General features: G+C 43.1%; 1 protein-coding gene across 3 annotated transcripts in view; it reads left to right on the top strand.

Annotated features, from left to right (window-relative positions):
- The first annotated feature begins 16,980 nt into the window (after positions 1–16,980).
- Positions 16,981–22,914, top strand: part of SLC25A13 (solute carrier family 25 member 13) — a 205,133-nt gene continuing 199,199 nt past the window's right edge. The window contains exon 1 of one of the 3 annotated variants that reach the window (XM_004265566.3): positions 16,981–17,156. In XM_004265566.3, the coding sequence (XP_004265614.1) occupies positions 17,142–17,156 (15 nt within the window). In that variant the 5' untranslated portion in view covers positions 16,981–17,141. Of the gene's footprint in view, positions 17,157–18,958; positions 19,055–22,914 lie in introns of those variants that run through there. The other 2 variants (XM_012531515.3, XM_049715138.1) reach the window with 2 other exon arrangements.

Genomic DNA, 22,914 nt, shown 5'->3' with positions numbered 1-22,914 from the left:
AGAGATTTCTGTGCATTAATTTTGTATCCTGCTACTTTACCAAATTCATTGATTAGCTCTAGTAGTTTTCTGGTAGCATCTTTAGGATTCTCTATGTATAGTATCATGTCATCTGCAAACAGTGACAGCTTTACTTCTTCTTTTCCAATTTGGATTCCTTTTATTTCCTTTTCTTCTCTGTGGTTCTTGCTGTGGCTAAAACTTCTAAAACTATATTGAATAAGAGTGGTGAGAGTAGGCAACCTTGTCTTGTTCCTGATCATAGTGGAAATGCTTTCAGTTTTTCACCATTGAGGACAATGTTGGCTGTGGCTTTGTCATATATGGCCTTTATTATGCTGAGGAAAGTTACTCTATGCCTACTTTCTGCAGGGTTTTTATCATAAATGGATGTTGAATTTTGTCAAAAGCTTTCTCTACGTCTATTGAGATGACCATATGGTTTTTCTCCTTCAATTTGTTAATATGGTGTATCACGTTGATTGATTTGCGTATATTGAAGAATCCTTGCATTCCTGGAATAAACCCCACTTGATCACGGTGTATGATTATTTTAATGTGCTGTTGGATTCTGTTTGTTACTATTTTGTTGAGGATTTTTGCATCTGTGTTCATAAGTGATACTGGCCTGTAGTTTTCTTTCTTTGTGACATCCTTGTCTGGTTTTTTATCAGGGTGATGGTGGCCTTGTAGAATGAGTTTGGGAGTGTTCCTCCCTCTGCTATATTTTGGAAGAGTTTGAGAAGGATAGGGGTTAGGTCTTCTCTAAATGTTTGATAGAATTCGCCTGTGAAGCCATCTGGTCCTGGGCTTTTGTTTGTTGGAAGATTTTTAATCACAGTTTCAATTTCAGCATTTGTGATTGGTCTGTTCATATTTTCTATTTCTTCCTGGTTCAGTCTCGGCAGGTTGTGCATTTCTACGAATTTGTGCATTTCTTCCAGGTTGTCCATTTTATTGGCATAGAGTTGCTTGTAGTAATCTCTCATGATCTTTTGTATTTCTGCAGTGTCAGTTTTTACTTCTCCTTTTTCATTTCTAATTCTATTGATTTGAGTCTTCTCCCTTTTTTTCTTGATGAGTCTGATTTTGTTTATCTTCTAAAAGAACCAGGTTTTAGTTTTATTGATCTTTGCTATCATTTCCTTCATTTCTTTTTTATTTATTTCTGATCTGATCTTTATGATTTCTTTTCTTCTGCTAAGTTTGCAGTGTTTTTGTTCTTCTTTCTCTAATTGCTTTAGGTGCAAGGTTAGGTTGTCTATTCGAGATGTTTCCTGTTTCTTAAGGTAGGATTTTATTACTATAAACTTCCCTCTTAGAACTGCTCTTGCTGCATCCCATAGGTTTTGGGTGGTCGTGTCTCCATTGTCATTTGTTTCTAGGTATTTTTTTATTTCCTCTTTGATTTCTTCAGTGATCACTTCCTTCTTAAGTAGTGTATTGTTTAGCCTCCATGTGTTTGTATTTTTTACAGATCTTTTCCTGTAATTGATATCTAGTCTCATAGCGTTATGGTCGGAAAACATACTTGATACAATTTCAATTTTCTTAAATTTGCCAAGGCTTGATTTGTGACCCAATATATGATCTATCTTGGAGAATGTTTCATGAGCACTTGAGAAAAATGTGTATTCTGTTGTTTTTGCAAGGAATGTCCTATAAATATCAATTAAGTCCATCTTGTTTAATGTATCATTTAAAGCTTGTGCTTCCTTATTTATTTTCATTTTGGATGATCTGTCCATTGGTGAAAGTGGAGTGTTAAAGTCCCCTACTATGAATGTGTTACTGTCGATTTCCCCTTATATGGTTGTTAGTATTTGCCTTATGTATTGAAGTGCTCCTATGTTAGGTGCATAAATATTTACAATTGTTATGTTTTCTTCTTGGATCGATCCCTTGATCATTATGTAGTGTCCTTCTTTGTCTCTTCTAATAGTCTTTTTTTAAAGTCTATTTTGCTGATATGAGAATTGCTACTCCAGCTTTCTTTTGGTTCCCATTTGCATGGAATATCTTTTTCCATCCCCTCACTTTCAGTCTGTATGTGTCCCTAGGTTTGAAGTGGGTCTCTTGCAGACAGCATATAGATTCGTTTTGTTTTTGTATCCATTCAGCCAGTCTGTGTCTTTTGGTGGGAGCATTTAATCCATTTATATTTAAGGAAATTCTCAATATGTATGTTCCTATTCCCATTTTCTTAATTGTTTTGGGTTTGTTATTATAGGTCTTTTCCTTCTCTTGTGTTTCTTGCCTAGAGAAGATCCTTTAGCATTTGTTGTAAAGCTGATTTGGTGGTGCTGAACTGTCTCAGCTTTTGCTTGTCTGTAAAGGTTTTAATTTCTCCATCAAATATGAATGAGACCCTTGCTGGGTAGAGTAATCTTGGTTGTAGGTTTTTCTCCTTCATCACTTTAAATATGTCCTGCCAGTTCCTTCTGGCTTGCAGAGTTTCTGCTGAAATATCAGCTGTTAACCTTATGGGGATTTCCTTGTGTGTTATTTGTTGTTTTTCCCTAGCTGCATTTAATGTTTTCTTTGTATTTAATTTTTGACAGTGTGATTAATATGTGTCTTGGCGTGTTTCTCCTTGGATTTATCCTGTATGGGACTCTCTGTGCTTCCTGGACTTGATTAACTATTTCCTTTCCCATATTAGGGAAGTTTTCAACTATAATCTCTTCAAATATTTTCTCAGTCCCTTTCTTTTGCTCTTCTTCTACTGGGACCCCTATAATTCAAATGTTCGTGTGTTTATTGTTGTACCAGAGGTCTCTGAGACTGTTCTTAATTCCTTTCATTCTTTTTTCTTTATTCTGTTCTGCAGTAGTTATTTCCAGTATTTTATCTTCCAGGTCACTTATCCATTCTTCTGCCTCAGTTATTCTGCTATTGATCCCTTCTAGAGTATTTTTAATTTCATTTATTGTGTTGTTCATCGTTGCTTGTTTCGTCTTTAGTTCTTCTAGGTCTTTATTAAATGTTTCTTGCATTTTCTCTATTCTATTTCCAAGATTTTGGATCATCTTTACTATCATTATTCTGAATTCTTTTTCAGGTAGACTGCCTATTTCGTCTTCATTTGTTAGGTCTGGTGGGTTTTTATCTTGCTCCTTCATCTGCTGTGTGTTTTTCTGTCTTCTCATTTTGCTTATCTTACTGTGTTTGGGGTCTCCTTTTTGCAGCCTGCAGGTTCATAGTTCCCATTGTTTTTGGTTCAGTGGGTTGTGTAGGCTTCCTAGTGGAGGGGACTAGTGCCTGTGTTCTGGTGGATGAGGCTGGATCTTGTCTTTCTGGTGGGCAGGTCCACGTCTGGTGGTGTGTTTTTGGGGTGTCTGTGGACTTATTATGATTTTCGGCAGCCTCTCTGCTAATGAGTGGGGTTGTGTTCCTGTCTTGCTAGTTGTTTGGCATAGGGTGTCCAGCACTGTAGCTTGCTGGTCGTTGAGTGAAGCTGGGTGTTGGTGTTGAGATGGAGATCTCTGGGAGATTTTCGCCGTTTGATAGTACGTGGAGCTGGGAGGTCTCTTGTGGACCAGTGTCCTGAAGTTGGCTCTCCCACCTCAGAGGCACAGCACTGACTCCTGGCTGCAGCACCAAGAGCCTTTCACACGGCTCAGAATAAAAGGGAGAAAAAAGTAGAAAGAAAGAAAGAGGAAAAAAGAAAAGAAAATAAAGTAAGGTAAAATAAAATAAAGTTATTAAAATAAAAAAATAGTTATTAAGAAAAAAATATTTTTTTAAGTAAAAAAAAAAAAAACGGACGGATAGAACCCTAGGACAAATGGTGAGAGCAAAGCTATACAGACAAAAATCTCACACAGAAGCATACACATACACACTCACAAAAAGAGAAAAAGGGGAAAAAATAATAAAGCTTGCTCTTAAAGTCCACCTCCTCAATTTGGGATGATTCGTTGTCTATTCAGGTATTCCACAGATGCAGGGTACATCAAGTTGATTTTGAAGATTTAATCCGCTGCTCCCGAGGCTGCTGGGAGAGATTTCCCTTTCTCTTCTTTGTTCTCACAGCTCCTGGGGTTCAGCTTTGGATTTGGCCTCGCCTCTGCGTGTAGGTCGCTGGAGGGTGTCTGTTCACTCAGACTAGACAGGCTTAAAGGAGCCGCTGGTTCGGGGACTTTGGCTCGCTCAGGCCGGGGGGAAGGGAGGGGCATGGAGTGCGGGGCGGGCCTGAGGCGGCAGAGGCCGGCCTGCCGTTGTACCAGCCTGAGGCGGGCTGTGCGTTCTTCCGGGGAAGTTGTCCCTGGATCCCGGGACCCTGGCAGTGGCGGGCTGCACAGGCTCCCCAGAAGCGGGGTGTGCATGGTAACCTGTGCTCGCACACAGGCCCCATGGTGGCGGCAGCAGCCGCCTTAGCGTCTCATGCCCGTCTCTGGGGCCCGCGCTTTTAGCCGCGGCTGGCGCCCGTCTCTGGAGCTCCTTTAAGCAGCGCTCTTAATCCCCTCTCCTCGCGCACCAGGAAACAAAGAGGGAAGAAAAAGTCTCTTGCGTCTTCGTTAGGTCCAGACTTTTCCCCGGACTCCCTCCCGGCTAGCCGTGGTGCACTAGCCCCCTTCAGGCTGTGTTCACGCCGCCACTCCTCTTCCTGCGCTCCAACCGAAGCCCGAGCCTCAGCTCCCAGCCGCGCCCACCCCGGCGGGTGAGCAGACAAGCCTCTCGGGCTGGTGAGTGCTGGTCGGCGCCAATCCTCTGGGCGGGAATCTCCCCACTTTGCCCTCCGCACGCCTGTTGCTGTGCTCTTCTCCGCGGCTCCGAAGCTTCTCCCCTTCCGCCACCCACAGTCTCCGCCCGCAAAGGGGCTTCCTAGTGTGTGGAAACCTTTCCTTCTTCACAGCTCCCTCCCACCGGTGCAGGTTCCGTCCCTATTCTTTTGTCTCTGTTTATTCTTTTTTCTTTTGCCCTGTCCAGGTACGTGGGGACTTTCTTGCATTTTGGGAGCTCTGAGGTCCTCTGCCAGCATTCAGTAGGTGTTCTGTAGGAGTTGTTGCACGTGTAGATGTATTTCTGATGTATCTGTGGGGAGGAAGGTGATCTCCGCATCTTACTCTTCTGCCATCTTCCCCCTCCCATTTTCAGTGCTAATGTACCTTAAAAATTTGCCTTTGTGTCTTCCCATCCTTCTAAAATGAAATTTAGGACACCAAGAATTGATCTGCAGGCAGTAGAAAGGAAAGATATTTCTGAAAGAGACGTGGAAAGCCAAATAGTCAAAGTATGTTCTAAATCATCTACAGTATAGAAAATTAGAAATACTTGTCTATATAGTCTTTGACAAAAAAAAAACAAACCCGAAGAATGAAAAAAATAGAGGAATATTTTTCTAAAGAGTCGGCCATAAAAGTTCAGAGTAGGAAAAGAACTTACAAAGTTGATTCACTGATGCCCTCCATTTAAAAAAAAAAAAAGACTAACTCTCATTTTCTTCCTTTGCATTCTCCATAATGGCTTTTATAAACTTACTCAATTTTCCTTAGAAACTTAAAAATTTGATGTACAAATGTATTTATCATTTTCTACTTATGCTAGATAGAAGTGATAAATGACTTAAAACACCCACCCATAAGAGAGTGGTTGAGATGCTGGTTAATTCTTATGATATAATATTAGGGAGCTATTCATAATTATGTTTTTCGAGAATACTTAATAGCATGATAAAGTTTTTATGACATATTGTTAAGTGAGACAGTAAGATACACAAATTATGTTACCCCAGTAACATAACACATCGTTATAACACACACTCATGCATACAAAGAAAATAATGGGAAGAAAATTACTTTAAAATATTAAAGTAGTTAAAACTGGGTTAGGGGAATATGGATGATTTTTTTTCTTTGTTGTCTTCTATGTTGTCAAAAATCCCTTATAGTCTATTCAAATTTTTTTTTAATTTCCTTTATACAATAGAATCAAAATCAGAATCTTATTCTGGGATAAATAACTTACACTAAAGTTCAATCTTTGTTTAATTCACCATGGGGCTCATTTTAGCCTTTGTCCTTTCCATTTGTAACTCTCCTCACAGTGTGAAGTGCACTGGGCAGTGCAGTTTTTAGGGGTGGGAGGGGGAGTAACACCATCTGATTCCTTGGCCTCCTACTCCAGCCTGCCCCTCCTACCCAATTCATCATACCCTATCCTCATGTGAAGTCATATATATGGAAAATCCCTAGAATTCCTACCCCTGGGAACTCCAGCCTGTGCCCTGGCATTGCCAAATTTTTCTAAGCTGGCTGCCTAATGGTGCAAATGAGTGCAAAGTGGGAATATACTAGGCAAAATGTCTTTGTGACTCACTCCCATCTCCTCCATCAATCTTTGCTGCATCAACTCCTCCACCTTCTCTCTCTCTCTCTCCACACACACACACACACACACACACACACACACACACACGTAACTCTAGCTCTAGAACAGCACGATTCAAGAGCAATATAATGCGAGCCCCTAACTAATCAAAATTGTTCTATTAGCCACATTAAACATACTAAAAGAAACATATGAAATGAATCTTAAGAATATATTTTATTTAACCCAACATGTCTAAATTATTACTATTTCAACATGTCATAAATTTAAAAATTATTTAATGAGACATTTTATATCTGCTTTTCCATACTAAAATCTCTGCAATCCAATGTGTATTTTATATTTTCAGCACATCTCAGTTCACACCAGCCATGTCTCAAGCGCTCAGCAGCCCATGTGGCTTGTGGTTATAGTATTGGACAGCAAAGATCTGGAGACATCTTTTCCCTCTACAACTTCTGTCCCATGTTCCTTAGCCTGGGGCTTCCAAAAGTGTAAATGCCTCGCGGTAGCTTTTGGGACCGGCTCCACTAGGACAGCTATCTACAGTTAACCTGGGGCTTTAGAGGAAATTTCCTGTCACAGATTGTGACACACACCCCGAGGGAAATTGGGGCCTTTTGTGGTTCTGCCACCCAGAGTAGGCAGTCACCTATCTGAATCTTGCCAGGGTGGGGACTGGATCAAGTGGAGTTCTGTTCCCTTATTAAAGGACACTTTGGAACTTAAGTACAGAGGCCATCACTGTTCTTAATCGATACCACCCATCCCACGCTCTCCAGAGTAAGAACATTCCTCTTCTTCTACCTCATGCCTTGGATGGCTGGCTGACTCGCTGGCTGTCTAAGCAAATCAGGACAAGGAGAATGTTAATTGATCGAGCCTCTTCAAAATCTAGTGCGCTCATTTCATTGGTGAAGCAACTGAGTCCTGGAGAGGAGAAGTGATTTGCCCATGGTGGCATGGCTGCTAAGGGGCAGAATTGGATTGGAACTGCAGATCTCCTGACCCTCAGTCCATTACATCAGGCCTCAGGTCACTTGTTTGCACAATGTTGATAGAGCTAATGAATAAGTTCACTTACTAGCAGAAATTCCAGGATCTACCCCAGAACAGGCCATTTACCTGTCCCATCTAGGTCAGTTTCCCTTTCCCAAGTCATCTTTTCACACCAAAGTTAAGAAAACAAACAAACAGAAATAATTACTCACCGTGATAAGTGCCAAAAGGGCCAGAGACAGGATGCAGAGATAGAGAATAACAAGGAGTTTCCTGCTTCAGAAGGGAGGTCAGAGCAGGTCCCTGAGGACCTGAGGGATGAGAAAAAGGGTCGGCAAGAAGGGCTGGCAGAGCTCCAGACAGAGGGAAAAGCAAGTGCAGAGGCCCTGGGGCAAGAAAACAGCCTGTAGAGGAACCAATGGCAGTCAGGAAGTGAGGGGTGGGAGGACCTAAGAGGAAGCGGGGGGCCATGTTACATGGAGTCTTACACAGAAAAGCTAGACATTCAGTTAGAATTGGATTCTCCTGCCTCTTTTGATATATGGTGAGTTTCTTTTTAATTTTAAATGTTGATGTTTAAAGATCTTCTTTGCTGCATTATGACCTTAAGAGAATTATCTCTGCCACCTGCAAGTGAAGTCATTAGGGTGGGCCCTAATCCAATATGACTGGTGTCAGTTATAAGAAGAGAAGATTAGGACACAGATATGCACACAGGGAAGACCATATGAACACACAGAATTATCTCTGCCACCTGCAAGAGTCCTTGGGGGCTGAATGTGAGGGCCTCTATTTCTAGCAGTGGATCCTAATGGATTCAAGCGGTAGTGGCAGGAAAGAAGATAAAGCACCACAAAGGCTAGTGGCCCTGAAGCTGGACTTATGATTGTGTCCAACTGACAAACAAGTTCAGACATGACTGATTTGATCCAATCTCTTCAAATTGGAAACTAAGAACTAACGCTAATAGGTTGTTCTTAAATACTCAAGTGCTTTCATGTTCTCTGCCTCACTGGAGTTTCAGTCTCCAGCTTCAAAAGTAGATTTTCCAACCTTTGTAAATTGATTTACCTCCCTCTCTTCCCCCCCTCTATACTTCCCTACCTTTAAAAGATTCTGAGACAGTGAGCCTAGGCATAAATAGTCTTCATTTGTGTGATAGAATGCTCTTAGGAGGAGTAACGTACAATAGAATTATAGAATACCGGAGCTAGGAGGAATCTCAGAAGACAGCTGCTCTGACCCTCTCATTCTATTATTATTTGTAACATATTCCTATGTGCCATATGATTTATATACATTCAATTCAATATCTTAGCAACGTTGCAAAATGGGTGTTTTTACTTCTCTTTTACAGATAAGGAGACTGAGGCTCAGAGAGGTTGATAACTGACCAAGTGTTGCACAGCCATAAGTGGCAGAGCTGGGACTCAAATAGTCTGTCTGATTTCTTTTTTTTTTTTAAATGTATTTATTTATTTTTGGCTGCGTTGGGTCTTCTTTGCTGCACGCGAGCTTTCTCTAGTTGTGGCAAGCGGGAGCTACTCTTTGTTGCAGTGCACGGGCTTCTCATTGTGGTGGCTTCTCTTGTTGTGGAGCACAGGCTCTAGGCGCACGGGCTTCAGTAGTTGTGGCACGCAGGCTCAGTAGTTGTGGCTCACGGGCTCTAGAGCGCAGGCTCAGTAGTTGTGGTGCACGGGCTTAGTTGCTCCGTGGCATGTGAGATCTTCCCAGACTAGGGCTCAAACCCGTGTCCCCTGCACTGGCAGGCAGATTCTTACCCACTGCGCCACCAGGGAAGCCCCATCTATCTGATTTCTAACTCACCATGCTAGCTGAAGCTAGTTAGACAAACAGATAGAGAGAGAGAGATTGATAAGGAAATAATAACAAGAGCCAGTGGTAGAATCTACACACTCCAACTTTTTTACATTGTGATTTGCGGTAAAGAAGAATACAAAAGAGAAATAACATCTGTATAGAGTTTTACTGTTATTGCTGTTGCTTTATTTTTTAAATAAAAACATAGGTCTCATTAAACCAGTTTTGGTAAGATTGTCTTACTGAGCATCTGATTTCTTCAAAAATTATAGAGCTCTTGGTAGTTTCAGGAATTCTTGCAAAAGAAACTGCTGCACTGGAAGCAATGCTGCAGGTGGCCAGGCCCGAAGAACTCATTGTATGAATCGCTGGCTGTTGCTCCTTCCTGCTGGTCAGACACTGGCGGACTGAAGCACCTGCCTCTTCTGATACGTCCCTCCTGAGTACGCTGAGGGGCCAAGGCGGCCTGAGCTTGATTCGCCACTACTTTGAGTGGATTGCTGGGCCCAGAGAACCTCAGCCAGATTCACAAACACAGACTTGGACTTGGTGCAAGACCCTGAGGTTTTCTGCTTCTGCACCATAGAAACTGGGCTTATCCTCTTTAAAGACTTTTGATGTAAATCCCCCCGAGTAGTCAGTTTTGCTTTACTGGGATCGTGTGGGACTATGGGAAAAGGTACCAAATATTCTACTCTAAGAACTCTCATTTCTCTAGATTTGCTACACCAGTGAGAGCATTATCAGTACAAGGTGTGTTAGGCAGAATCATGGCTCCCCAAAGATGCTCACGTTTCTATCCCCAGAACCTGTGAATAGGTTACATTACATGGCGAAAGAGACTTAAGGTAGCAGACGGAATTAAAGTTGCTAATTGCTATGGGCTAAATTGTCTCCCCCTCAAAAGTCATATGTTGAAATACTAACCTCTAGTGCCTCAGAATGTGGCTATATTTGGAAATAACCACATTCTGAGGCTAAATGTGGCATTTAAATTGGTAATTAATGTTAAGTGAGGTCATTAGGGTGGGCCCTAATCCAATATGACTGGTGTCTTATAAGAAGAGAAGATTAGGACACAGATATGCACACAGGGAAGACCATATGAACACACAGGCAGAAGATGGCCATCTACAGCCAAGTAAAGATGCCTCTGAAGAAATGAACCCTGCTGATACCTTGATCTCAGACTTCTAGCCTCCAGAACTGTGACAAGATAAGTTTCTGTTGTTTAAGCCACCCAGTCTGTTGTATTTTGTTATGGCAGCCTCAACAAACTAATTAATTGACCTTAACATTGGAAGGTTATCCTGGATTATCTGGGTAAACCTGATGTAATTACAAGGGCCCTTAAATGTAAAAAAGCAAAGCAGAAGAGGAAATCAGAGTGATGTGATATGAGAATGAAACAGGAGGGAAGGGGGCAGGGCACAACTTTTAAAAGAATGACATAGGGACTTCCATGGTGGTGCAATGGTTAAGAATCTGCCTGCCAATGCAGGGGACATGGGTTCAATCCCTGGTCCGGGAAGATCCCACATGCTGCACAGCAACTAAGCCCATGTGCCACAACTACTGAGTCCTCACGTCACAACTACTGAAGCCCATGTGCCTAGAGCCCGTGCTCCACAACAAGAGAAGCCACCACAATGAGAAGCCTGCACACTGCAACAAAGAGTAGCCCCTGCTGACTGCAACTAGAGAAAGCCTGTGCACAGCAATGAAGACCCAACGCAGCCAAAAAAAAAAAAAAAAAGAATGACATAGCCATAAGACATGACTAAAACTGGTTAAAACTAACTAGATCCAAAATGGTGGAAAATTTGAATTCCAGTGGACCTTGAGCCTTATTATACACTCATTGTAATACATTAGCATCTAAATGACACACCTACCAGTGCCATGACAGTTCTGAGGCTGACCATCAAAGATCAAAAAGTGGGTGGTGGCCCAATTTCTGGAAATCTCTGCCCCTTCCCCCAAATAACTGGAATACTCCTCTCATTCATTAGCCTATGAAATTACCCACCCCTATAAAAACTGACAGCCCTGTACCCTGGGGCTGCTCTCGCCTTCTGAGATGGCCCACACTCTGTCTGTGGGCCATCTTCTTACCTATCACACTTCTTACCTATCAATTTCTCCCTCACTGAATTCTTTCTATGACAAGACATCAAGAACCTGAGCTTCATGGACTTCCCTGGTGGTCCATTGATTAAGAATCTGCCTGCCAATGCAAGGGACATGGGTTCAATCCTTGGTCTGGGAAGATCCCACATGCTGCAGAGCAACTAAGCCTGTGTGCCACAACTACTGAGCCTGCACTCTAGGGCTCACGTGCCACAACTACTGAGCCCATGTACTGCAACTACTGAAGCCCACATTCTCTAGGGCCCACATGCCACAACTACTGAGCCCACATGCTGCGACTACTGAAGCCCACATGCCTAGAGCCCGTGCTCCGCGACAAGAGAAACCACCACAGTGAGAAGCCCATGCATCTCAACGAACAGTAGCCCCTGCTGCCCACAACTAGAGAAAGCCTGCACACAGCAATGAAGACCCAACGCAGCCAAAAATAAATAAATACATACATACATACATACATACATAAAAATTTAAAAAAAAAGAAGGAAACTGAGCTTCATTAAGTCCTGAGACCAGGTGTGTGATCTCAGTTAAAAGACTAGTTCAAGTCCCAATCTGGGTTCTGGCTGGGTTCAAGTCCTGGCTCATGGGTTCAAGTCCCAATCTGGGTTTTGGCTGGATTCGAGTCCCGGCCCTGGTTCAGGTCTCAATCTGAGTTGCACGGTTTCAAGAAGAGTTGGACCTGCTGTTGCTGGTTTTGCAGATGGTGAAGGAAGGTCGTGAGCCAAGAAACGTAGATGACTTCTAGAAGCTGAAGCAGCAAGGAAATGGATTCTCTCCTGTAGTCTCCAGAAAGCAACATAGCCCTGCTGATACCTTTATTTTACCCTTTTTTGGCCTTCTGAAATATAGAACTGTAAGATAATAAATTTATGTTGTTGTGGTTTTTTTAAATTGAGTTTTGTTTATTTACAATGTTGTGTTAATTACTCCTGTACAGCAAAGTGATTCAGTTATACATATATATATATATATATATATATATATATATATATATATTCTTCTTTTAAAATATACTTTTCCATTATGGTTTATCATAGAATATTGACTATAGGTCTCTGTGCTATACAGTAAGACCTTGTTGTTCAAACACTAAGTGTGTGGTAACTTATTATAGCAGCAATAGGAGACTAATGCTGCTCCTGAATACAAGTTCATGTGCCTGATGCACAGTGAGGCCAAACAAACCAAAACATTGGTGTTTGGAGCAGAGAAAGGTTTACTGCAGGGCCAAGCAAGGAGAATGGGTGGCTCATGCTCAAAAACCCCTAACTCCCTGATGGTTTTGTGGGAGAAGTTTTTAAAGGCAAATCTGGGGTGAGGGCTGCAGGGTGTGTGACTTTCTTCTGACTGGTTGGTGGTGAGGTAACAGGGAGGTGCTCCAGGAATCTTGTGCTGAGCCTGAAGTTACCATCTTCCACCTTGGTTGGGGCCTTAGTTCCTACAGGAGAACTCAAAGATATTGTTATGTATATTCCTTCAGGAGGAACTAGGACTGTGTTCCAAAGCTCTACAACTGTTTCTTGACTGCTCCTCCATTGTTTCTGCATTCCCTCCCTTCTCTGATTAACAACTGTTTATTATTTTTAATAAATAAATGAATAAATTTCTTTATTTTTGGGTGTGTTGGGTCTTCATTGCTCTGCATGGACTTTCTCTAGCTGTGGGGAGCAGGGGCTACTCTTTGTTGTGGTGCACAGCCTTCTCATTGCGGTGGCTTTCCTTTTTGCGGAGCACGGGCTCTAGGCGCGCAGGCTTCAGTAGTTGTGACTCGCGGGCTCTAGAGCGCAGGCTCAGTAGCTGTGGCGCCCAGGCTTAGCTGCTCCATGGTATGTGGGATCTTCCCAGACCAGGGCTCAAACTGGTGTCCCCTGCATTGGCAGGCGTATTCTTAACACTGCGCCACCAGGGAAGCCCATTAAATTTTTTTTTTTTTTTTTTGGCTGCATTGGGTCTTCATTGCTGTGCATGAGCTTTCTCTCTAGTTGCGGTGAGCGGGGGCTACTCTTTGTTGCGGTGTGTGGGCTTCTCATTGCGGTGGCTTCTCTTGTTGGGACTTCCATGGTGGCGCAGTGGTTAAGAATCCTTCTTAGCTTCTGGTGGTAGCTGTTGACCCTTGGTGTCCTTTGGTTTGCACCTGTGTCACTCTAATCACTGCCTTTATCGCGTGGCTTCTCCTGGTGTGTTTCTGTGTCTTCTTATAGGGACACCAGTCATAGTGGATTAAGGGCCCATTCTACTCCAGTATGACCTCATCTTAACTAATTACATCTTCAGTCTCCAAATAAGTCACATTCTGAGGTCATGGGGATGTTTTTTGGGGGGACACAACCCATAACATGGCCCCTTCAGTCAAAATTCAGTGCCAGCTACTTTTAAACGGTAGGGAAGAGGGTGGTCTGGGGACAGACAGGAAGGACAAGTATGACATAAGTCACTTATTAGGAGGGCACCTAAGCCTGGCAGGACAAGACAAAGTAGCAGGTGCCCAGCCAACTTATACTTTATCCTTTCAGATGATGTTTCACATTGTTTATAGGTCATGTGGAAATCAAGGAGCATCCTTCCTATTTCAGGGCTTTTGACAGTTTAACTTTTCAAAAATTTCACATTTTGAGGAATTCTAGAAGGAAGAAGAAAGCTTAATTAACTGAGTCTGACTCCAAATGTAGGTTGAAATACACTTTTATTCATATGTGGTTACATTTGCATCCATAGTGTGGTAGGTTTGGTGGGTGGACTAATGGCTCCCCCCAAATGTCCACATCCTAATCCCTAGAGCCTATGAATGTTACCTAATATGGCAGAAACTTTTTTGCAGATGTGAATATGTTGTGGATATGGAGGTGGAGAGATTATCCTGGCTTATCTGGGTGGACCCCAAATGCCATCATAAGTGTCCTTATGAGAGGGAGGCAGAGGGCTATCACAGGCAGAAGAGGCAATGTGAGGGAAGCAGAGTCAGAGAGCGAAGATGCTATGTATGCTGGCCTTGAAGATGGAGGAGGGGGCCATGAGCCCCTGGAAAAGGCAAAGAAACAGATACTCCCCTAAACCTTCTGGAGGGAGCACAGCCCTGCTGACATCTTGGTTTTAGCCTCTTAAGACTCACTCTGAAATTCTGACTTCCATAATTGGAAGAGAATAAATTTCTGTTTTTGTAAGACACCAAGTATGTGGGTCACTTTTTGAAGCAGCCATAAAAAACACATACAGAATGTGATTCCTTGTATTTAAATTCAAATATGACTCTCTCTACATACCCACATGAAGATATCAAGACTTGAAGAAAACAACAGTAAAATGTTAACAGTAGCTAACTGGTGGAAGAAATGTGAGTGATTTTCTTGTCATTGCTATGATTTCCTGAATTTTCCAAGATTTCTAGAAAACATCTACAGATTCTTGATTCTTTTTCTATAAAAGTTAAGGGAATATTATTCAGTCTTTAAGAGTCTTGCAATTCTGACACATGCTAAAAAAACAGATGAACCTTGAGGACACTATGCTAAATGAAATAAGCCAGTCATAAAAAGACAAATACTATATGATTCCATTTTTATGAGGTACCCAGAGTAGTCACATTTATAGAGACAGAAACTAAAATGGTGGCTGCCAGGGGCTGGGGGGAGGGAGGAATGACAGTGGTTGTTTAATAGGCTTAAAGTGTTAGTTTTGCAAGATGAAAAGCGTTTTCGAGATTGGCTGTACTACAATGTGCATGTGCTTAACACTACTGAACTGTACACTTAAAACTGGTTAAGAGAGTAGATTTTATGTCATATATATGTTTATCAACATTGAAAGTTTTTTTAAAGTTCATTTATATTATAAAAGGAGAGCTTCAGTGATACCCTTAAAAATAGATATGCAGTATACGATGTGATCTTGGTTACATGAGGTTGTATTTTCTCTGCACCTTTTAAAATCCTTTACAGCAGCCAGGGCTACCCTGTAAGTGAGCTTTAGACTTGTCCCGCACTATCCTTTTCTTTATCAATTCTCCTGTTTTTGCTTTTGTCTTTATTCTTTCACTCCTTTCATGGTCTTTCTCTGCTGCCTATGAACACATTTGAGGCTTTTGGGTCTTTGTTAGACTTCTTGAGAGTATGTTAACAAATCACTCCTTTTTGAAATGCTTCTTTCTTTGGCTTTTACAACGTCATTTGTATATTTCACATACACTCTCCTTACAGAGAAGAGGCACACACTTCAAAACACTCCTCCTGTATTACTGATGGCTGGAGTCTTTCTAACATCTACACCAGAGGCCACTGTGCAAGACTGGGTGAGTTCCTTTCTGTCTCCCACCCCTACATATAATCAGGCACCACGCTGACTAATTTTACCTCCTATGTGTTCCTCTAGCCCTATCCCATCTCTGGTTTCAGGCCTTCAGCCTGTCTTATCTGAATATTCCAATAGTTTGGTCTTACCCCATTCTCTACACTGTAAGCAGAGGGATCCATCTATACTGTAACCCTGGCCACGCCACCTCCCTTAAAGCCCTTCAGTTAAGGTGCACACCCTTCACATGGCACCCAACATCCTCCAAGACATGGTCCCAACCTGCCTGCTCAGACTCTACTTCCACCAGTTCCTCAGCCTGTTACCTTTCATGACCAATCACTTTCATAACTTGCTGTGTTTCCTCAGCAATTTCTGGACCTCCTGCTTCCCCTCCTTATTTTCTCTGGCTGCAAAACCGTTCCCCTCCACTTCACTGGACTGATGCACATCTACAGCTTAGGCATCATGTACCCTAAGAGGCTTCCCCAGTCCTCAGCATTCCCATAGTGCCCTGGGAAAAGGCTGTTGCCTTAACAGTTTATATGGACATTAACTCTGTTTGCTTTCCCACTAGCTCTTTAAGGGCTGGGACCATCTCTCAAGTCATTCTGGGGTTCCAACTCCTAACACAGTGCCTGGCATATAGTTGGCACTCAGTCAGTGTTAATTAATTAAAATGATTAGTAATAAACACTTTTGTTGATAGGTTGTATCCATAATCCACAAAACATTTAAAGCCCTTTTCACTGACCACCATTGCCTTAATTATAAATTTTGGTAGCAGGGACAAATGAATGAAATTCTTATAAAGAGGAAGAAGACTTCTGGGGATTGATTATACATTCGATTTTTCAATTAAAATTTTGACCTGTTTATTTTAGTAGGGCCTACTTTTGGGCGTGTGTCTTTGACTTCTACAGCCCTACTATGCAGGGCTGAAATGCAGTACCTCCATGTTCTGCACTACATACAGTCGAGTTTGCCAGATCTGACCTAAAAGTAGACTTGCCAGAGACATTATTTTGCTATTTCCGATAGACTAGTCAATGCTTCGGGATTCCTTATAGCAGACAGGAGCCCCTTTGAATGGGAACACCTGGCTACACATGGCACCAAGTGTAGTTCTCAACTTCCCCAGGCTGTGTGCCCCGCCTGTGGGTCTCGAGGGCCCTGGAGCAGCCCCTAGAAGCAGCCAAAGCCCTCGGCCCCAGCACAGAAGTCGCCGCTGCTGGACAGCGGAGCCGGGGTCACGTGCGCGGGTCCGGTCCACCGCCCCCAGACCCGGGCCCGCCCCGGCAGAAGGGCAGAGGCCATCGGGATCACGCGCGCCCCGGCGGCCCTGGCCGGGCCCAGCCAATGGGCTGGCGGCGCCCGCATGACCCGCGCCGGCGGGAGGGCGTGGGGAGGCAGGCCGGGCGCGCACGCTGCCAGGCTGTATCGCCGCTCCCGCCGCCGTCGGGACTGGAAGTGAGCGGCCCGGGCCCGCAGCGCCAGCGAGCCAGTGAGAGCGTCCCGCAGCCTCCCGCAGCCCCCCGCACCCGGTGCAAAGCATGGCGGCCTCCAAGGTAAGCGTCGGCCCCTTGGCCGGTTGCCCCGGGGGGCGCGAGGGGCCCGGGCGTTCACGTGCCGGGCTGGTGCAACCGGGAAAGCAGAAAGAAAGGGGCGCGGGGCAGCTGTTCCACCTTGCAGCAGAGGGAGGAGGGAGGTGCCCGCCTCTCCCGGGCAGCCCAGACAGCCGGTGCGGAGAACGGGGACGGGGGCCCGACCTTGCAGCAGGAACTTTGCTGGCTGGACCCTCCCACTTGGCCCGGGCGGGGAGTCAGTGCCGAGCCAAAGCCGGTGAGCAGGAGCGGACACGAGCGCGTCCCGGGGCGTGGGAGTGCTCGGGGTCTGCAGGTCCGTACTGCTACCCCAGCGCACTCGCGCTCCTGACCCTGGTAGTTGTTGACCCGAGCTGCTTCCCGGGGGTCACAGCCCGCGCAGAAGCCTAATCCCATTCGGTTTCAGAGGCTCCGCCCTCTCACGGGTGGGGAAGTCACCTTAACTTCCGTTTTGGAGACTGCTTGAGAGAGTTGGTCTGGGCGTGTGTGCGTAAAAACTCCAAAGCACCCGCATCCCCCCAGGTCCCCCGCTTCTCGTCCTTCTCTCCGCATCTGACAACACTTACATACCGGCCTCTAAGCGTTTGAGAGGCTTCTTTTTAGAAATGACAAAACAGATTGTGTTGGGAGCCTGTAACTCCTGTGAAGTTCTACTTAAAAGGAATTCTGCGTAAGGTGACTCATTAACTAACCCAGAGGAAAGGGAGCTCCGACAGCTTGACCTTTCCTCTTTTACCATTTCTTGAAACCTGGACACCATTTCAGCTTCTTTGGACTCCATTTCAACTTTTCTGGCAGAATACCATATTTAGTCCCAATCACTTGAATCATTGGAATTTATTGCTTTTAATTTTAAGTTCATGAAGGCAGCCCTTTAATCAAGCCTATACAACTTCTTAGCTCATTTTAAGTGCAGTGAACTTAAATATACCCAACATTTCAAACATTTGTCCTTAATCAAAACTCTGTGATAACCCTCAAGAGGAAAACATGGCCAACACATCATATTCCTATTTATATGAGCAAACTAATCACATTTGCAATGGAAATTGTAAGCAGACAGATATATTTAAATGCTGTTCTATGACTTAAGTTTCTCCAAGCGTCCCAAAATCTGCAGGCTTTTCGGTGTTCCTAGATTATGTGGCCTAAGTGGCCTTTCTCTTTTCCTTAATGACTCTGAGTTCCATCCTAAGGAGTGTGCTCTGGGTATGCATGTGCAGACACATGGGTATGTATATAACTCTTCTAGTTAGATTTTCTGAGGATCACTGGGATTCATTTTTGGAACCTACATTAGCCCTTTCAAACACAATAGCCCTTGACCTTTTCTTTGCATTAAATTTGCATGCAATGAGTACAAGGCATGAATTATGTTCCCTCAGGGTGACTTCTTCCAGGAGAGTAGGTGGGAGTAGATACCCATACTTTACTGTCATTTTTATGTCTATAGATGAGTTAAATAATTTTACTTAATTTGGAGATAAAGTGAGGAACTTAAATTGAGGAGTATGCATGTAAATGGAGTATAAGACTGATTAACTAGTTTGAAATAAAATAAATGACATGGAAGGAGGTTTAACTTTTTGGTTGTATTTTTATTAAACTGTCACTTCATATCAATAAGTGCAGTTGAATTTTAGCCAAGTAGTGAGAGTCAGGGAAAATGAAACATTTCATTTTTACTCTTTGGGAACTTGTGTTTTTGTTTATTTATTCATTTAAACTTGCCTCTTTTCAGGATTTCTGATGGCTCATGTCATATATACATATATTTATAAACCAACAAGATACATCAAAATCAAGTCAAAGTAGATGAGAAAAACAGGATAAAGGGAAAATAAGATGAAGTCAGGACTAAGGTTAGTTGAAAATAAGGATGTATGTACTTGCTAGAGGTGACTGAATTTTCTAGCAGCCAAAGCAAAGAGGAAGTGATCAGTGAGGTCAGTTACTTGGGAGAGAGGTCTCCTTTTTCTGCTATCTGAGGGCAGTTTCTTCCCATCTTTTTTTTTTTTTGAGGTACGCGGGCCTCTCACTGTTGTGGCCTCTCCCATTGCGGAGCACAGGCTCCGGATGCGCAGGCTCAGTGGCCATGGCTCACGGGACCAGCCTCTCCGCGGCATGTGGGATCTTCCCGGACCAGGGCACGAACGCGTGTCCCCTGCATCGGCAGGCGGACTCTTCAACCACTGCGCCACCAGGGAGTCCCCCATCTCTTTTTATGTGCAGTGAGCAGACTGCATTCAAAACTACCTCATGACCACAAATGTATGTTTGTGGATTCCGTAAGGCCATTTCTTATAGTGTTTCTCATTTTAGCTCAAGGGCGGTAAATGTAGGTCCCCAAATGAGCTGTGCTGGTCCACCTTAGTCCAAGAATACCCCTTATTTAGTTGCCTTTGGACTCTTATTAGGGTGAGGTGATTCTGTCCTCTATTAGGCAGTGCTGGGCAGCCCCAATTCAAGGCCATGCTCTTTGCTTTTTCCCGGAGCACAGATATTCCATATTGAACACAGAGCCATAGGCTTAGCAATCTTAATCTGGGGGTAGGATTGACATCCCCTCTTAAAACTTGAGGAACCTGACTAGAAGAGAAGCCCATCTCAGTGGAGTGTCTAAGATTCTGGAGTGCCCAGAATCAGAAACTGGTCTTTTATTTATTCTTTTTTTTTGGCCACACTGTGTGGCTTGTGAAATCTTAGTTCCCTGATCAGGGATTGAACCCAGGCCCTCGGCAGTGAAAGCGCAGAGTCCTAACCACTGGACCTCCAGGGAGTTCCCTTTTATTTATTCAAACGTAACTAATTTTTCATGTCCCTCTTCCTTTAAATAGTATAAATAGGAAGGCTGAGAATCTGTTCTTTGGTCTGCTTTTATTTTGATTTCTGCTTGATGGTTACTACTTAATGCAAAAGGTATTTGTTTTTTCATGAAGTAACATTGATCTGAAACTTGGTGTTTTGAGATGAACTTAGAAAACTTCAATTCTCTTGCTGCCGCCTTTTGTAGGAATAATCCTTATGGGTACCCTTGGTAGATGGTAGATGATAAGTGGTCTGCCTGTACTACTAGTGTTATTTTGAGTATTTCTTTAAAAAACTTCCAAGCACTGCCCTACATGTATTGAAATGAAAATGAGTTTTTTAAATTCTATTTTATATATTTCCATAAAAAATTCATTTTTAAAAAGTAGTATTAGAGAGGTTATCCTTTTCTTGTAGTCAACGTTCCCTTTTCATCACAGGTTGAGTTTATTATCCATTAAGAATGACGAAATTAAACTAGGCGAAACTGTTAAAAGAGATTGCTCACTGGAGTTCAGGTGTGAGAGATGTTCAGGTATAAAACTGGACTCCAATAATTTGGGTGAAATTAACCTAGAACTAAAAGAAGAACATTTGGAGACAAGCTAAAGCATTCATAATCATGAAAATTTGGTCTGTAGTGTTAATACACTTAGTATTGCTATTCCATTGTTGACTGAGTTGTTGCCGTGATCGTTTAGAATTGTGTGTATTGTGTTCTTTCTAATGTTGCAAACGGGAATAAACTAAGGATATGAAAATGAACTGGACTTCGTTTGGACCTTCAAGAAAACCACAACCATACCACAGGCTAAATCCTCTCATGGAAGTGCCCCAGGTAGGGTTAGTGCCATAACAAGGGCTTATGGGAGCATCAGGGAAGGAGCCCGTTTCTGTCAGGGGAGGGGAGGGAGCGTCTGAAAGGTAGTGGTATTTCAAAAGGAATAGTCAGAGGAAGAGGGAAGACCATTCCAGTGACAGGAAACAGCAAATGAAAGAAAGAGAGGCGAGAGCACCTGCTGCGTTTAGGGGATAGCAGGTAATAAAATCAACTGGAGAGTAGCTAACACTTACTGTTTACTAGATGTGAGATTCAGTTCTAAATGCTTTTCATTATTAACTCGCCTAATGCCCCTAACAGTCCTATGAGTTACATACTATAATTTCTGGTTTATAGATGAAGACTCAGACACCAAGGGGTGATGTAAGTGGCCTAAGATCTGATAATTAAAAAGTGAAGAAGCTGGGTTTCAAATCAGCCAGTCTGGCTCCAGGGTCTGTGCTCTTACCCTGTCCACCATATTGTCTGCCTGGTAGTTTAGCATAATGGAGAGTAGAGTTTATGGGAGAAGGGGGAGATGGCTTGGGAGGGGAAATTAGATGCCTCTTATTTAAGACATTTATTTAGGTCTTGTAACTGTAAACCAGACTTTTATTTTTGAGAACCACTTACACAGTGCTTACTGTGGGTGAGGCACTTTCCCAAGTGCTTTACAAATAATAACTCCTTTATTTTTCATAATACCAAAAGTAGGTGTGGTCTATTTTTGTCCTCATTTTACAGGTGAGAAAACTGAGGTCTGGAGAGGTTAAGTAATTTCCTCGCGGTTATACGGAGAATAAGCAATACAGCTTGGATTTGAACCCGGCCAGTCTGTGCTCAGAGTCTCTGCCTCATCTGCCCAGGCCTTAAAAAGAAGTTCCATTTGCAGAGGTGCATGTGAGAATTCACATGTTATCAGTTATGGGCATGTGTATTTCCTGGTCATTCCAGTCCAGTAGTTTGTAGAATGCTTTGGCACTCAGTATATGCTTCATTGTTAAGTGGTTTTTGAACCAGATTGCACAGGCCAGAAATTGTCATATACTTTTTTTTAAAACAACTTTATTGAGATATAGGTCATATGCCATAAAAGTCACCCTTTTAAAGTGTACACGTCAGTGGTTTTTTGTATATTCACAGAGTTGTGCAACTATCATCACTGTCATTTACCTTTGTAAAAATTTTAACCCAGTGTTCACTAATTAGGACTTGGGCTATATATTTAACCTCCATGTTTTTCATGCTTCTCATCAATAATAATACCCTCTTCAGAGGTTTGTTACTGAGCATAAAATGTGATTGAGTTTATTAAGGATATTCTTCAGGTTGAAGGTGTTCTCTCCCATATGGTAAAAACGGCTAGGTATTTGATGGTATAATAATAGTATAATAAAACAGATTAGTTTTTTGTACTGGACAGGAAGGGAAGAATGTTTGAGTTGTTTTTATGCAGCCATGATGCTGGTAAGTTTCTGTGCTTCCACTGATGTTTGGATGTAGGGTTTCCTAAATTGATGGTGCTGGATGGGCCTTGGGGTTTACCTAACACAATGTTCCTCCCTCCTCCCTTCGTTAATCTTGTTCCCGCTTACCAGGTGGAGAAATGGAGTCCTAGGAAAGTTTGTAGTTGGTCCAGGTTCCCTTGAAACCCGTTTGCCTTTTGCACTATTGTAGTCCAGGGGTTCTCAGCACATTATAGTCCTCTGGACTGGTATAAAAGTGCTGATGCCTGGGTCTCACCCAGAGGTTCTGATTTAGTTGGACTTAGGTGTGGCCTGAGCCTCAAGGTTTTTGAAGGCTCCCCAAGTGAATCAAATCTGCTTCTGAGGTTGCCAGCCACTGCTCTAGGCGGTTTTCCTGCTCTTTGCTTCAGCTGATCCTCTGATGGTTCCTTCTTGGAATAAGGAAGGAATGCAGTGAGATCAATGCAAGTCTCTGGTGTGTCAATTCAAAGGAAGGATACATAGGGGTCCCTACAAGTTCTCTTCTTTCTTGACAATTTCTTTACAGTCCTTCTGCCTCGTTTCACCTTCGTGCTTAGGCATCAAGTTTATATAGTTTTGTAGTTATCCTAGAATATGGGTTTTATCA

This window comes from Orcinus orca, chromosome 9, assembly GCF_937001465.1.
Source record: "Orcinus orca chromosome 9, mOrcOrc1.1, whole genome shotgun sequence".
Classification (NCBI taxonomy): domain Eukaryota; kingdom Metazoa; phylum Chordata; class Mammalia; order Artiodactyla; family Delphinidae; genus Orcinus; species Orcinus orca.
This window is presented reverse-complemented; position numbering and strand designations above follow the sequence as displayed.